The sequence below is a fragment of the Pelophylax lessonae genome (genome assembly GCF_965119305.1).
Source record: "Pelophylax lessonae genome assembly, chromosome: 1".
NCBI classification, from domain to species: domain Eukaryota; kingdom Metazoa; phylum Chordata; class Amphibia; order Anura; family Ranidae; genus Pelophylax; species Pelophylax lessonae.
The window spans coordinates 775,035,263-775,051,276 of NC_138768.1; the positions used below are offsets into that span (position 1 = coordinate 775,035,263).

Consider the following 16,014-nt stretch of genomic DNA (forward strand, 5'->3'; position numbering starts at 1 on the left):
AGTCATTGTTAATCAATGATATCGGTCTGTAATTGCTCACCTCTCCAGGATCTGTGTCGGGCTTGGGGAGCACTGAGATGAAGGCTGAGTTACTATCTTTATCCAGCGGGTTGCCTGAATGAATCATGTTGAAGTACCTGGCCAGGTGAGGAGTTAAAGATTCTCGGAAGGTTTTATAGTAGATATTAGAAAACCCATCCGGACCAGGAGCCGAGCCCAGCTTAAGTGATTTAATCACCAATGCAATCTCCGCCTCCGTGAAGGGTGCATCTAGTAAATCTTTATGTTCGGTGGCAATGGCAGGGATACGGAGATCACAGAGGAAACTTTCTAAATCAGGGTCAGCCTCTGTTCTGTCAGAAGTATATAGTTTTTTGAAGAAATCCGCAAAGGCCGGCAGTATGCGTTTGGGATTCTGTGATTTCTGGCCCCCCGCAATAGAAAATTTAGGAATGTGGATCGAGCGAAATTGGGGACGCAGTTTAGAGGCTAGCATGGAACCTATTTTATCCTTATGATGGTAAAATTTGGCTCCCTGCCATCTCAGGTACTTTTCGGCCGAGCCGGTGAGAGCCAGGTTAAGAGTAGCTCTAGCTTCGTCTAAGACGCGCAAGGAGACCAAGGTAGGATCAGCTTTGTGATTGGAGAGAAGGGTAGAGTACTCTTGTTCCAATTTAGCGATATGAGCCCGTCTATCTCGTTTAAGTTTGGAAGACATTTGAATTAGTTTACCCCTAATAGTGGATTTGTGAGCCGCCCAAATAACCTCTGGGGAAACATCTCCTGTGTCGTTAAGAAGAAAATATTCAGAGAGCGACTTTTCAATCTCTGAGACTCTGCAAGGTTCGCTAAGTAGAGATTCGTTGAGTTTCCAGTGGAAGGCTGTATTAGTGGTGTGGGGTCGAGTTATCGTGGCCGCCACCATCGAGTGGTCCGACCAGACCGTGTCTTTAATGGAAGTGGACTGAACATACGGGAGAATAGAAGAGGATACAAGGATGTGATCAATACGCGCATACGTCTGGTGTGGATGGGAGAAGTGAGTATAGTCTTTGGTCGTGGGATTCATTTCCCTCCAGCAATCTATCAATCCCGTTTGGTTAAGCAATTTTGCCAGTTTCACACTATGTGTTGGGGGTCTTAGTGACTGGGAACCTGGCGGTCTGGACTTGTCCAAGCTAAAGTCAAAGGCCGTGTTGGAGTCACCACCAAAGATTAAGTGGCCCTCTAGATGTGGGAGGAGCCGTTGGAACATGGATTGAAAAAATTTAACCTGATTGAGATTAGGGGCGTAATGAGATACAAAAGAGAATAGTTGCCCGTCGATCGTGCCTTTAACAAGCAGAAATCTACCGTCCGCATCTGCAAATTCCGAGATCAGGTTGAATCTACAAGATTTAGCGAATAAAACAGCCACGCCGCGTGTTTTGTTGTTTGCATTTGCTAAGAAGAATGTGGGAAACTTGGCATGGAGGAATTTGGGTCTATACGTCTTCGGGAAGTGCGTTTCCTGAAGCATAAGAACATCAATTTTCCTATGATGCATTTCCTGGAAAGCTTTCCTGCGTTTCACAGGGGAATTAAGACCCTGAGCGTTATGAGTGGCTATGCGAAGACGTGGAGCGGGAACCTTAGAAGAAGACATCCTGTTTGGAGGAAGGAAGCCCATGGAACAGTAAACCACTTACCCCCAGTGTGTCCACAACATGAGAGACATTGGGAATCCGAAACGGAGTAGCTTTAGGGATGTTGAAAGATGTTGGCCCATCCCTCCGGAGCTCGGCTGCAATGGAAGAAGGGAAGAGGGAGATGAGAAAAAAGTGGAAAAGTGAAAGTAGAGGTGGCAGACCATCGTCCAAAAAGGACCTGAGTGAGCGGATTGTGGTCTGCATCAATCCGCTCCGAGGCATAGAAAAGTGCCCGACACCCAGTCCTGGGTGACGGGGAGCTGTCACGCAGGAGACAACCAATAAAGGGAATCTCCCGGCGACAGGTGGATGCGGCACGAGACCACCCCGACAGGGCTCCCGCCCATCTGAAACATGCTGAAAAAGAAAAATAATACCAAAGTATGCATGCAAGGTGACCAACATTACATTAAAGTGAACTTGAAGGCAGTACAAACTTATAACAAGCCTGGAATGAAAACAATAACGGCTTAGCCAAAAATATGGTTACTGCGAAAATGTTAAAAGGTAGTAAGAAACTCGACGGGAACATTAGACGTTCCCGGCCCCTCATAAAAATTTGTGACCAAGGGAAAAAGAAGTCCAAAAACAGGAGTCTGTTTCCAAAAGGAAGGGGGAAAAAAAAAAAAAAAAAAAAAAGGGCGGGCAAGATAACCGGTATCGCAAGTCAATTGACTAATTGGGAAGTCAGGTGGGACCTGAATGATAACAAACTTCAGAGAGAAGTAACTGTAGAGAACCACGTCCTCGTGGATGGAAGATGTTGAGGAGTAGCTGGGGAGATCATGGAGGATTACAGTCTTTGGAGCGTTTGAACTTGGCCTGGGTCCACACAGGTGTCAGAGGGCTCGTCGGGATCGGGCGCTTAGATGAGCTTGAGCTGGTGGATGGACTCTGTCGTTCCGGCGGCTGTGGTAGAAGATTAAGGTGAAGGAGTAGCCTTTCACCCTCATGAAGACTGGAAAAGGAGTGGGTTTTGTTCTTGTGGGAGAACTTAAGAGCAAATGGGAAGGCCCACCAGTACTTTATTTCTTTTTGCGAGAGGACGGTTAGCAATGGTTTCAGTGCTCTTCGTCTTTGAATAGTGGATGGGGATAGATCCGTAAAGATTTGGACTGGATGACCCATGCAGGTGAGCTGAGGGGCATTCCTGGCCCTCTTGATGATCTCCTCCTTCACCGAGTAGAAGTGTGGTTTAACAACCACATCTTTAGGGCTGCCGTCCTTTCTGGGGGGGCCTAGGGCCCTGTGGGCTCTGTCCAGTTCTAGCTTGTGGTCCGGGATCCCCGGAATAAGGTCCTTGATCAGGCTGTGAATAGCTGCGGGAATGTCAGTGACCGTGTCGGGAAGACCCCTCAGTCTAAAATTTTCCCTACGCGATCTGTTTTCCAAGTCCTCAACTTTGAATAAGGCAGAGTCCAATTGTTCTTGGAGTGTTTGGATCAGACCGGTATGCTGGTTGGTCTTAGCTACAGTCATGTCTAATTTGTTTTCAATCAGCTCCATGCGCGACCCCAGGTTCTGGAGGTCTACCCTAAGGTCAGAAGTGATTTTGAAAGCTACCTGAGCTAATCCTGAATCCAGAAGGGCCGCCATCCTGGAGAGGATATCATCTGGCAGTGGGGATGCAGGCCCGGCAGCGTCACACAGGCCGGGGCGGTCCTGGCGCGCAGTGGGTGAGGCACAGGCCGGGGACAGTGAGTATTTTTCCGCCATCCGTCCCAACAGGGATTCTGTATATGCTGGGGATGGGGTGAGGAGCAAGTGTGTACTCACTGTGCCCCGTGGAGTGAGGTGCTGAAAGCCTTCTGTGGTCGGGACGGCCGGAGTCGGATCTCCCTCCTCCATGTCTGTCATCTGAGGCGCCGGATCCGCCATCTTGAGAGGAGCGGTCTCCGTTATCGCTGCCTGGTACTGTGGTCTGAGGTCCCTCTTGGCCCGGTTATGGGACACGTACTGGGGCCTTAAGTCTAGGGGCTGCCGATCCTGCGTTTCTCGGCGCTGGGAGTGGTTGGTCACCGGCTTGGGACGGGAGACAATGTCGGGGTGCCACGCAGCTCCGGGCCTAGTCGGCCATCTTGGAGAGCTCCATCCCCTGGGTAATGTTCAGTGTCATGGGTGGGGCGGAGGTTGCATCGGCTGGCTGGCCTTTGGTGGTGTCTTGGGGTAGCCTAGGGTATATGAAAGAGGAGGCCTCACCAATTCCCCTACCTCGGCTGGCTGCTGTTCTGTGGAGGTCCGCGGCCAGATGCCGCTCTAATCGAGACCCCGGCTTCTGGGCCCGACCAGGCCGCAACCGCCGATCCGCTCCTGGGAGTCCGTTTGGGAGGATTTTAGGCCAGGCAGGACCCTTAGGGCCTAGGGGTGCTTGGTGGCTGGCGATTCCTTGAGGGAAGCTACCGGGCCAGCCGCTTCTCGGACGTCCGCGGCCGGATGCCGCGCTAATCGAGGCCCCGGCTTCAGGTCGCGACTAGGCCGCAACCGCCGATCCGCCCCCGCTGGTTTAAATTCATAAATTTTCGGCCAGATAGTGTCCAACAGGGTTGGGGAAGCTCTGTGGGGGATGACAGCCCCCCAGATGCAGCCAAGACGGAGGATTGCTGTTGATTAGAATGTGGAACCGGCGGAGCTCCTGTTCCACACGTCCGTCTTGGTTCCCTTCCGCATTTTTATGAATCTTAAGGGGCACCTCTTGCCATGTCTTTTTCTTGAAGGGCCAGTAGATTATAAAGAAAAAAAACTTTGTTTTGGGGATGCCCTAAACATGCACAATGAATTGTGAAGCAGTTCAATATACAATATACTCCTTTTAAATGTTCTATTGTATGTTTAAAACAGCAGCTAAGACTTTAGAGTCTATTAAAAGGGTTTTCCAAAGGCGTGCAATTTGGCCTTAGTATTAATACAATAGTTTTATGAAGCTCTTGAAAAGATGAGATATTATACAGCAGTGGATTTTAACATAAACAGGGAATACAGTACTTATAGATACAACAGTCCTATAATAAAAATGTGGAAAAAAGCCTTCCCTTGTGGTTGAATAAGTTAGATCCCTTTCAGCCACAGTTCTACAACTCACACCAGGGGGTCACAGAAACAAAAAAACTGTTGGGGAATGTGTGAGAGTCTTAAAAAGGGTTACTGCTCTGAAGAGGGGGAAGAGCTGTAGAGATACTAGGAGGTGATTTACTAAAACTGGAGCGTGCAAAATCTGGTGCAGCTCTGCATAGAAAGCAATTCAGCTTCCAGGTTTTATTGTCAAAGCTTAATTGACAAATTATGGTCAGAAGTAAATTTGCACAATCTGAGTGCACCAGTTTAAATAATTCTCCCTCATTGGGTGAATAGAAAACACTGAGGTGCATTACACTCAGCTAAAGTTTTGGAAATCCACACAAGAAAAGTTTATGACATTATGTTAAAGAATATTAAATAATGAGGCATCAGTATATTCATAAAGACATTGTGTGCATAGTGTCCAATAAAACTCAGAGTCAAACACCAAATGAAGGCTGAGTAGTTAACAGGGAAATGAGTCACAGTAAGAAAATGAGCAGAATTTAGGAAAAGAGTAAGGTGGACAGCAACATTTACCCATAGGATATTGCAATTCACTGCTAGCCATGGAAAACCGGTCCCAAGCAATAAGAGTAAAATAAAAATGTTAATACTTAACTGGTCTTCACACGGTGTTGTTTGTGCATTGAGTTGGTGACTTTCTCAATCAGCCATTTAGTAACTTTGTTAGGTGTGGTGAAAAAGGATGATCTGCCACCACCTGTGCCTTAGCAGGATAAAGCATGGAGTATGATATTCATTAATTCCTGAGTTTTGTAACTTGACAAGGAACGTAGCATGTTGTCTCTGTTTTTAAAAGGAAAGGTCAGGGAATATCATAATACAGTTGCCACTGAAGTGAAGGTCACCAGAAATATGTGTAACTTGAAGGATGGCAACTTTATCCATGAATTTGTGTATCTTGGCAATGATGGGCTTAAGATTAGCCTCCAGCTTGCAGCTGTCTTAGTGGTGTGTGTGGTAAGTATACTAGGAAGTTTCTCGTGAAGTCAGATTTAAAGAAATGTTTCCTTGGCAGTTCCCCAGGAGTTTTTCAGGAAATCCAACAAAGCAGAGATTGCTCATATTGGAGCACATTTCAGGATCCACCAATTTACTATTTAAGGCTGCAGGATCTCTTTTAGGGGCTCTTTATTCACAAAGAAGCGGTGACACTCCATTCTTCTAGGAAGCTAATGTGGCTTTCTGCATTCTTTTGCATAATTTATTCTCTTCCTGAGATACTGGACATACAGCTTTGGTAAGGAAAAATCAATGGATGGTGTTGTTTTGTGATGCAAGGAAAACTTTCATGACATCCATGATCTTGAACAGGGAGGCTCCGGCTTATCTCCCTACTTCTCTGTCTGGGTGTAGGATCTAACTCTGAAGAGTGAGCAGAGTTGGGGGGGGGGGGGGGTAGGGGATGTATCCGGAGATACAGAGTCAGCAGTAGGGGAGTTGGTCTGTGCAAGCTAAGGTAAAGTTGTACATGTGTCTTGGGTACTTACTTTCCTCAGTCCAGTGGTGCATTTCCTAGGGCACATGGCTGTGCACACTTCTGGGTTTTACTTCCACTGTTACAGCCATGACCAATCAGGTGTTTTTGGACACTTGGCCACATCTTTAAAAGGACAGTGTATTCTGTGACAGGTGCTTGTGATACAGTTTCACGTAGCTGTAGAGCCCTCATTAGTGTTATCTGTCTGCTCTGGTGTCTCTCTAGGCCCTGAGCCTTTCAGATGCCTTGCCACTGGTGCCTGGTCCACTCTGTCCGTGGCTGCCATTGCCTGGTCCTCACAGTCACAGATCCTGCTACACTCTAATGTTTAGCTGATTACTGGAGCTACTACTACTGGTATGCTCCACCTGCAGCTGTACCACCAATAAGCTGCCGAACTGTGTGCCTCTTCCATGCTCCCACCAGCTTCCTCCTGGTATACTCTATCTGCCAACTCTATCTGCACATCTGAGCATTTCTCTTTCATGCTACCACCAGTTTCTCCCTGGCACACTGAGGAAGATGGAAAACTTTAGGAAGATGGAAAACAATGTTCCTCATAATTCTAAACACAGTTCTCACCCTGGGCTACCTTCTTACTTGCATACTTAACTATCAATCATGCTAACTCAACCCCGGTGTGTTAAGGCTATGCCCACCTAATCCCTAACCTGGGGGAACAGGGTGCCTCCAATTTTTCTGGGCCATCTCCTGAAACCTTCCCATGGCACTACTGATTGCTATGGTGCTATATATTCCCATGTTTCTACACATACAGGCCCACTAGCACCGCTTAAACATCTAGTTGCTAAGCACCTAAAAGAGATGGATTAATCGTTTTGGTTGGAGTGAGCCTTTAAAAACCTTTCATGTTGATTTATTGGCTATAATTATTTGAGTCTCTGATTTCACTTGCTGCATGCCTATTCCAAATCAGTGTCAGAAGGGCAGCATGGTTGCCAGGCATTTTAAAAGCCTCAAGATTTCTCACACAATAGGTTTCCTTTACTGTAGTTTAAATTCTTGTAAACAGGTGCTTCTTTGATGATGATCATCATATTTAACATCTCACTATTACACATTTGTTCAGGTTAATAGATGCTTACTGACAGTAGCAGTGACTGGCAGACAGAACAATATATGCACATTTACTTTTTTTTTCCAATCTCTGTATCACATAATGGAGTTAAGTGAGAGTGAGAGCAAAAATAATCATGTTAATGCAATAGAGATGAATCCATGAGTTGCTCTATTGGAAAAACACTTCTTTGCTCATATTCCAGAATTAACTTCAAATAACCTATGTCAGTGGCTCTCAATTATCTTAATATGTATGTTTGGATTCTGGCCAGTGTCATTTTGTATCCCTGCACTGATTGCTCTCTAACTGGTGAATGTTAATTGCTTTCAAATCTCTTTGGAGTTAACACACTTTAAGAAGGGAAAAAAAGAAGGCACAGCACTTCATCTGGAAGAGTACCTAATTCTTTTAGTTGGCTATTGAGTAAGAAATGCAAGCTCTTCCTTGAGAATAGAGTGTGATCCAGGGAACATGAACCGTAAACACCCAGCTCGCTGTGTGCCGATGTATTCTATGTTTGTGTCTCTTAAAAGGATATGCTTGTTAAAACTTTAAACTGTAAAACCTTAAATAAAGTATGCTATTGATTCAGCCAAATAAACTTGCCCCTGGATGCATGGATGAAGAATGACTTTATGGGCCACAATAAAGGCAAAGGATGCCCCCCCTCCCCCTTCTACACACACACACCTCCCCCGCAGCACATACTCACCTCTCCTTTCCTCCAATTAGCTGTCTGTAGTGAAAAAAAAATTATCCAGTACTTCCAGTTATGTATGATCATGTTAATCACTCCCCTTCTTCTGTTACTATATGGATGCTTTGGTGATCAACCCAACACTAAGAGGCTGAGAGAGGCCACAGACTAGAGCAACTTGAAGCTTCTACAGGATGTCTTTGGGATAAACCAAAAGAAACTTGTGATGCTAAGCACCCTGCTCCTGCGCTCAGAACCAGGTCCTCAGGCTGCCTCTATCTCGAAACTCTCACTTGACATCCATTATGGCTAAGCCTTGCTGCCCTCTACGACCGGGGTGGTCAACAAAACACGACAAATAAAAACAAAGAAAAGGGCGCACCAGCCTAGCGCATTATCCTCAGTGGGCTTTTTAATGAAACAAGTTTAAAATCAGCTACTCACAAACATGCGAAATTCCAGCATATCAATTCCATAGAATACATACAAGTGGTGGAACGCACGCCGTCCATCTCCTCCTACAATCTTGAGGGTCACGTGGAGATCTTTTCCACCATATTTAAACCAAGGACTCAGCCATGGCCCTCAGGCTCTGAGGAATAGGCACGGCCTCGAAACGCATCAGCCCTTCGTCTTCACGAGACATTGGACCTTTAACAAGGATTTTGCTCTATGGAACTGATATGCTGGAATTTTTCGCATGTTTGTGAGTAGCTGATTTTAAACTTGTTTAATTAAAAAGCCCACTGAGGATAATGCGCTAGGCTGGTGCGCCCTTTTATTTGTTTTTATTTGCAGTGTCTTTGGGATAACAAGGAGTAAACTGTATTTGGAATTTCTTGTGATGCTGCAGGAAAGACCTCTGGAATGTCTGGAGCATCACTTATGGAGTAGGGACAACTAAACTCCTTTACAGCTGGGTCTTCTGGTGCTTAGCTTAGATGGACCAAGCCTCGGTCATGTTGGTACCATTCAAGGAACACATCCTGGGCCTCTCAGGGGTTCTGACATCAGAGTCAGGTACATATGTGGTTAGCACATAGTGAGGCACAGAAGAAAAGTGAACAGCTGTTAATAAGAAGAGCTTTTAGTTGCAATGTAATTGCTCAGAAAGGTACTCAAGCAGGTACAGAGGTATAAGATGTGGATGGGGGATGTGTCTGATGCCTGAATGCTGGGAAAAGGGAAAGAAAGTCAAGAACTAAAAATGTTAAAAACTGTTTGTCAGATACAGGCATTTAGAGAACTAGAATGATTTGGCTTTAATTACAAATAATTTTATATATTACTGGTCTCAAATCTTGAAACTGATTTACAATCTCCCCACTGAAATAATAAAAAAAGATAACCTAATCTTTTTCCAAGAATATCTCTGTTGCTACTACAAGACTAGACTATATACCTCCCTGTAAATACAGTAAATTGTAGTTTTAACCATCAGCAGGTTTTATTTTTATTCTTTACATATTCAGCAGTTTTACACCAGCCCCTAGGCCGAGATGAATCAACTGCCACCCTCCTTTGTCATCTTGATCATAAGTAAACACAACTACTGCAAAACTATATTTATTATCATCACACTACATCTGTTATATGAAAGTACGCTGAGATACTATATGGTATTTGTGCCAATGGAGCTGTTTTCATTAGTAGTGGTGAGCCGAATGTACTGGCTTTGGTTTAAAGGATGTTTGCTGAACTACCCCTAAATTTGATTGTTAATCACAGCCCAATTTACTGTAAGTCAAAGGTCATTTAATCTTTAAAATCAATTCTGTCCATTTTCAAGGCCAACAGGCAAGGCATTGTCAATCAAAGGGCATGGGGAGCTGGGCACTGCCCTGAGTGACATATACGAATGTAAAAAAAAAAAGAAAAAAAAAAATAGGGAGCAGCTCTTTTAACCGCTTGCCGACCGCCGCACGACTATTTACTGCGGCGGTCAGCCCCTCACAGGCAAAGCAACGTAGGGCTACGTCGCTAGCCTGTGAGGCTCTAGGGAGCGAGTGTGCGCCGCCAGAGGCGCGCTCCCACTCCCGTGCGGTCACAGACCCCCCCGCGCGTGTGCCCGGTGGACCCGATGTCCGCCGGGCACTCGCGATCTTCCGTTACACCGGAAGAAAGGCAGGCAGCTAATGTAAAAAAAGCCGCCTGTCATTCTTCCCTGTGTAAGAATGGAGATCAGACGGTTCTACTATGTAGGACTGTTGATCTCTGTTCTTACACTAGTAGCCACAGCCAATCACAGTTAGTAACACGCCCCTAGGACACACTTAACCCCTCCCTCTCCAATACAGTTAACTCCTTCACTGCAGTGTCATTTTTACAGTAACAGTGCATATGTATAGCACTGATTTCTGCAGTAATGTCACTGGTAACCCCAAAAGTGTCAGAAATGTCAGTCAAGGGTCCGATCTGTCCGCCGCAATGTCGCAGTCCCGCATAAAAATCGCAGATCGCCGCCATTGCTCGTTAAAAAAGAAAAACAACAAAAATGACAAAAGGAGGTAAGCGAACAGGCCTACCAAACGAAATCTACACAGCATGTGGCCGAACCAGAATTTCATAAAGTGGCAAAATTATCTTTTTATCTCTGTAGTAAATGCCCTTTTTATGCATGCTAATAGTGTGATGGCTTTACTTGCTGCCGCTTGAAATTGCATGCTATTTTTCAGTCTGTCTTCTACCAGGACCCCCAGGTCTTTCTTTGTCTTTGATTCCCCCAGAGCTTCTCCCCCTAGTGAGTAGTTTGCATTTATATTTTTAGCCCCCATGTGAATCACTTTACATTAAACCTCATTTGACATGTAGTTGCCCACCCCATTATTTTTGTGTTGTCAGCAAAAACTGAGATCAAGCTATTTATACTGACCTCTATATAACTCATGAACAAAGTCATATTTATTCATGAGAATTCATAATTCATAAACAGAATTCTTCCCAAAACAGAGCCTTGGGGTACTCCATTTACCACTCCATACCAGTCTGAGTACACATTATTTATCACCACTCTTCGGACACACCCCTATAGCCAGTTTTCTATCGATGTACAAACTCTATGACCCATGCCTACAGACCTCAGTTTGTAGATTAAACTTTTATGAGGAACTGTATTGAATGCTTTTAGAAAATCCAGATTATAAACCCTACCTAGCTAGAATCTAAGAATTTTTTTAATGCAGGCTAGTTGTGTAGTAAAGAAAAATTGCCCGCTGAAGAGTCTTCAGAAACCCGCATTGATAGATTGTTGATTGATCACTGTTGTGCTCAGTGATTCCTTCAACTGACCCCTTCTCATCGCTACATGACAAAGTAGGGACCTGGAGGCTGTGGGAAGGACCACTGAGAAAAGTGAGGACCATGTACATGTATCCAAACTTCTGTAGTGTTGGTTTCTTAAGATTTTTTATTGTGCTGCACTGCAGAAGTGAATGGTGGCATGGGTAGCAAGACTACCAAAAAACAGGCTTTATATAAACTTTAGTAACTCATTAGTCTAAAATAGTTTCTCAGAATTCTGCTTCATTGTAAAACTGTGGGATATTACTCCGTATTCTGATTTAGTATCTCAAAGTTCTTTTTTAGTAAAGCTGGGGTTGATATCCTATAGCATATAGGAGATACTGAAGTCCTCATTTCAGTTGCTGGTATAGGCACTCTCAGTTTAATTTACTGTATATGGGAAGGAAATATTTTTTACATTATACTAAAGTATACCAGTTTTCTAACTACAAAATATATAGAATAAGTTCCTTAACTTTTTGATGCAACTTTTTTTGCATAGCCTATACGTTCTGCATGCTGTTTGACATTTACTATTTAAAAGTGCCACTGATCTAAATGTGAAGGGTGAAATATGTTCTTCATATTGGTAGATAAGTGATTATGACATAGTGTTTTCGGTTTGTCTTCACATTTCAACACAGTTTGTAATTCTAGAATAAACAAAGTCTTAGTATTTGACCTTCACCATGACAATATGTTACATATCATAAACGGATGAGTTGCACACTTGTGTTGTGGATCTTCATTATTAATCTGCTGTTGACAGGTTGTGGTGCAGTCATGCAGGACACGAGGTGCCCAAGAAGAAAGTAGAGCACAATATATCATAACTTTGGCCAGCATGTGTTCCTGCAAACCAACAGGATTTGTACTTTGAGGCCAGAGACAACAATGCCTTCTACATGACGCATAATTGTTTATTGTCCTTGATTTCCAAGGACAGTCTAGGTTTTGACTATTTTGCCCTTGCAAAGTGTTGTTCATGTAAATGCCCTGGGATTTCAATAACAGACAATTGTGTATTCAATTCTCATTTATGTTTTACTTAGTTCTTCCCATCTTTTACTATAAGTTGAGGTTTTCATTTCATATTTATTAAAGCCTAACTTTTGTTCATTTTTTTAATTTTATTTTTACATTTTGCATACAACGGGAAGTGTCAAATTAACTGTCTACTTCTGTCTATAGCCCCATTTGGGGTATTTTTCCTTACTTCCTGTCTGTCTGACACCCATATAAAAGATGGTAGGTGCAGTTGTCAATCAGGAAAGGAGAACACAGATAGCAATAAAAACATTGATAGAAGTTTTAACTCTTCCTCTCAAAAATGTTGTTTCTATTAGGGATGCATCAATACCGATACTAGTATTGGTGCCATGAAAATGATCCCAATGCCAAAACCAATGCTTTTAAGTGTGATTTGCATCAATACAAAATGAATAGGTGCAAATCGCCCTGCAAAGAATCGTATGCGATTTGAACAGGACTGCAGTGGGATTCCTGTATGAATTACATGTGTATGAACCCAGTATAGCTGTATAGAGCAAGTGGATTTTAAATACATTTTTATGTCACAGGGCACTTTATCTTCGTACCATACAAAAGCACAATCGCTCCAGGAAATGTAAATGAACTGACTACTAATTATACTATTACTATTAAATATTAATATAAATAAATATAAATATAAATATACTATTACTATTGCTATCAAATGCAAATAGAGAGCTGGTAACAATGAACTAGTGGTCATTTTCAAAGTTAATAAAGATATAAAGGCCTACTGTAACATAGATACATGTATATATAATCCCCCCCCCCCCGACCACAAACACACACACACACACAAAAAACTCCAAAAACCCAGTATGTAGGAAAACTACTCAGCTGGTATGTGGTATGCAAACAACTCAATTTTAATATACCTCTATATAAAAGCTTTTTTTTTTTTCTGCATTGAAAAATAGTTTCTTGACATAAACAGATTTGTGTTACCATGATAAAAAAAGCTTTATTTTTTGTAAAGAATACATCGCATACTGTATTATCTTGCATATGCTGGTTTTCATCCAACACATTTCTGGGAACAAAGTCCACTTTTTCAAGGATGCAGATGCAGTTCAAGCAATTAAAATGAGCTTATAATAAACAAATGTACTGTACATGTTACATGTACTTCACCATCAAATATATTTTACAATTTACCATATACAAATCTCATATAATAAATCTTTGCAAAATATATCAAAGAGTGTATCTTTAAATATGCACATATTTAAATCATATCAAAGATCCACAAAAAAGTAAACATTTAATATGCCAATGCACTTACAGACTTGCAGAGTATACAGTACTTCTATTACATAGGAAACTATCCATATGCCAGATTCTAAGATGGCCACAGCTCGTCGAGCATGCATGGTAGATGTGTATCCCAGGTCTTGCCTACACGTTTCGACACATATGACATCATCACGGGAATGGGACACATGCTTCCACCACTCATATAAATAGGAAGAGCACCCATGGAGTATCTAGGCATAATTGGTCACATTGCCGGCCAGAGGAGCCCCCAATAACTCCACAGTTGCATGGGTTGAACCAATACTCAAGCTAAAGTCAGCGATCTTACAGCATCTTACTGTATGGCGATTTATTGGTTTATTTCAGTTTTCAAACACAAAGAATGAATAACTATCAAAAATGAAAGGTTTTTGTACATTTGTTTTATATTAATACTGATCAATTAAGCACACTGTAATTTCCTTTTGCTGTCTAGAATCCCTTTTTAACAGATATTCACTGATGTACTGTTTTATGTAACTTACTAGTATCCCATTTATTTTATATTGGTTTCTTCCAGTTTCAAAAGTCTGCTTGTAAATCACTTAAGCAGCCGTGCACGTTTGGCCTGCCAATGCAATATCTTGTCTGACATTCCAAGCTTCCCAGGCACTTTGATTATAAATATTAGGGATGATGGACAAACACTTAAAGAGACACGTCCAGCTGTTCAATGTCCTGTATGCACAGGCTGCAAATGAGTCAATAGACTGTCAAACCTCAGCGCTTACTCTATAGAAAATGGTATTTAGGCGATGCTGCACTCCTTTAGCGGGGAAACTCCAAAAGCACTAAAAACAGAAAGAAAGAAGGGCTCAAATGCCTAGTACATTACCTAAGACACCTTGGAATGTTATTAAAATAGCCAAAAGCATACTCATAAACATAAAGGAATAAAGGACTTGTTATATACAACTCCAGTGACAAGGATGACAGATCTCTGCTATTGGAAGCTGACGCATTTCCGGACGACACACTCCCTTCCTCAGAGCACAAATGAGTCAAAGTAAAGGTAAAAGAATAGTAGGCTGTTACCTGCGACTTGTTTATTTAAGGCAAGTGTCAGAAGGTGGATAAGTGACCACGAAAGCAATATTGTATTCTGTTAACTGACTGTGTGTTGCTGTGACAATAGTATTCAGTATATTGTTTTACTTCACATTTTAAAAGGAAATTGTAAACTATGAAGAATGAAAAGTGACTATATTTTTTTTTTCCAATTTAAATTTTATAAATTATCTGGTATACAAAAAAATGAATTCACAAAACCATCATAAAAAATCACATTACAGTTTTCCTTCCACCTAGGTATCAAATATTTAGCAGCATTTATCAAACGTGGTATAACCGTCTTTTTATATTGTTTAATAGACAAGTTAGTTTTGTGCAATAGGAAGGTTTCTGGGGTGTAAAGTATCTCCTCTCCTGTAATTCCCTGAATCTGCCAATTAATCTCTTCCCAATATACCTGAATTTTGGGGCAATACAACCATATGTGTAAGGGTCCTTTCACACGAACAATCCGATCAGATCCGCCTTTCAGTTTTTTTGGGTGGATCTGATCGGATCCTCCATGCATCCCTATGGGGCAGCGGATGTCAGCGGAGACATGTCCGCTGACACCCGCTAGCATCCACATCCGATCCTGTCCATGAAATCCGGACTGATGGAAACCCTATTTTCCATCCGTCCAGGGGATCGGATGGGATCGGATGAGAGCGGACAGGCAGTCCGTTCTCATCTGATTCCCCATAGAGAGCAGCGGGGCTCTGACACCTCCCTCTCCGCCCACAGAGCAGAGAGGGAGCTGTCATCAGCAGATCGATCCCCGCTGAGCAGAGAGCGGTCCGCAATGGAATGCCGACCGTGTGAAAGGAGCCTAAAATTGATCCCACCAAGCCACATCCTCTCCAACAGAGTGGTGATTTGTCTGATTGGTACCTATGTGCCTTGGTGATTGATTGAGAAAATGTATTTTTTATATCTCAGCTCTTGTAATGTGCATACCCTCCCCCCACTCATTATATCTTTTATTTGTGCATTTTTATCTTTAATCCACCCCCTATCAGTGCATTATTTCCGGGTAAAAAAAAAATCTGTTCTGGTAAGTGGGATTAATGGAGAATTATTTTACCATTTTTCTGTTTGTGTATTAAGTCCCAAGTTTTAAGTGTCTATAGTGTCACAGTGCAAGTTTCTGTTGATAAGTGACGGTATTGTTGTGGTACCCAGATTACCTTATATGGTGAAGTCTTACTATGACTATTTTCTATTAGAACTCCAGTGACAAGGATGACACATGTTTGCCATTGGAAACTGACACGTTTCGGGAGACACACTCCTTTCCTCAGAGCACAAATGA

The 16,014-nt window shown here is 42.8% G+C and overlaps 1 protein-coding gene across 1 annotated transcript in view; it reads left to right on the top strand.

The window, feature by feature from the left end:
- Positions 1 to 5,543: 5,543 nt before the first annotated feature.
- Positions 5,544 to 16,014, top strand: part of LOC309549470 (large ribosomal subunit protein uL5-like) — a gene marked incomplete at both ends in the record, with an annotated part of 33,298 nt that continues 22,827 nt past the window's right edge. The window contains one exon of the mRNA XM_082249772.1: positions 5,544 to 5,726. Within this exon, the coding sequence (XP_082105898.1) occupies positions 5,544 to 5,726 (183 nt within the window). The remainder of the gene's footprint in view (positions 5,727 to 16,014) is intronic.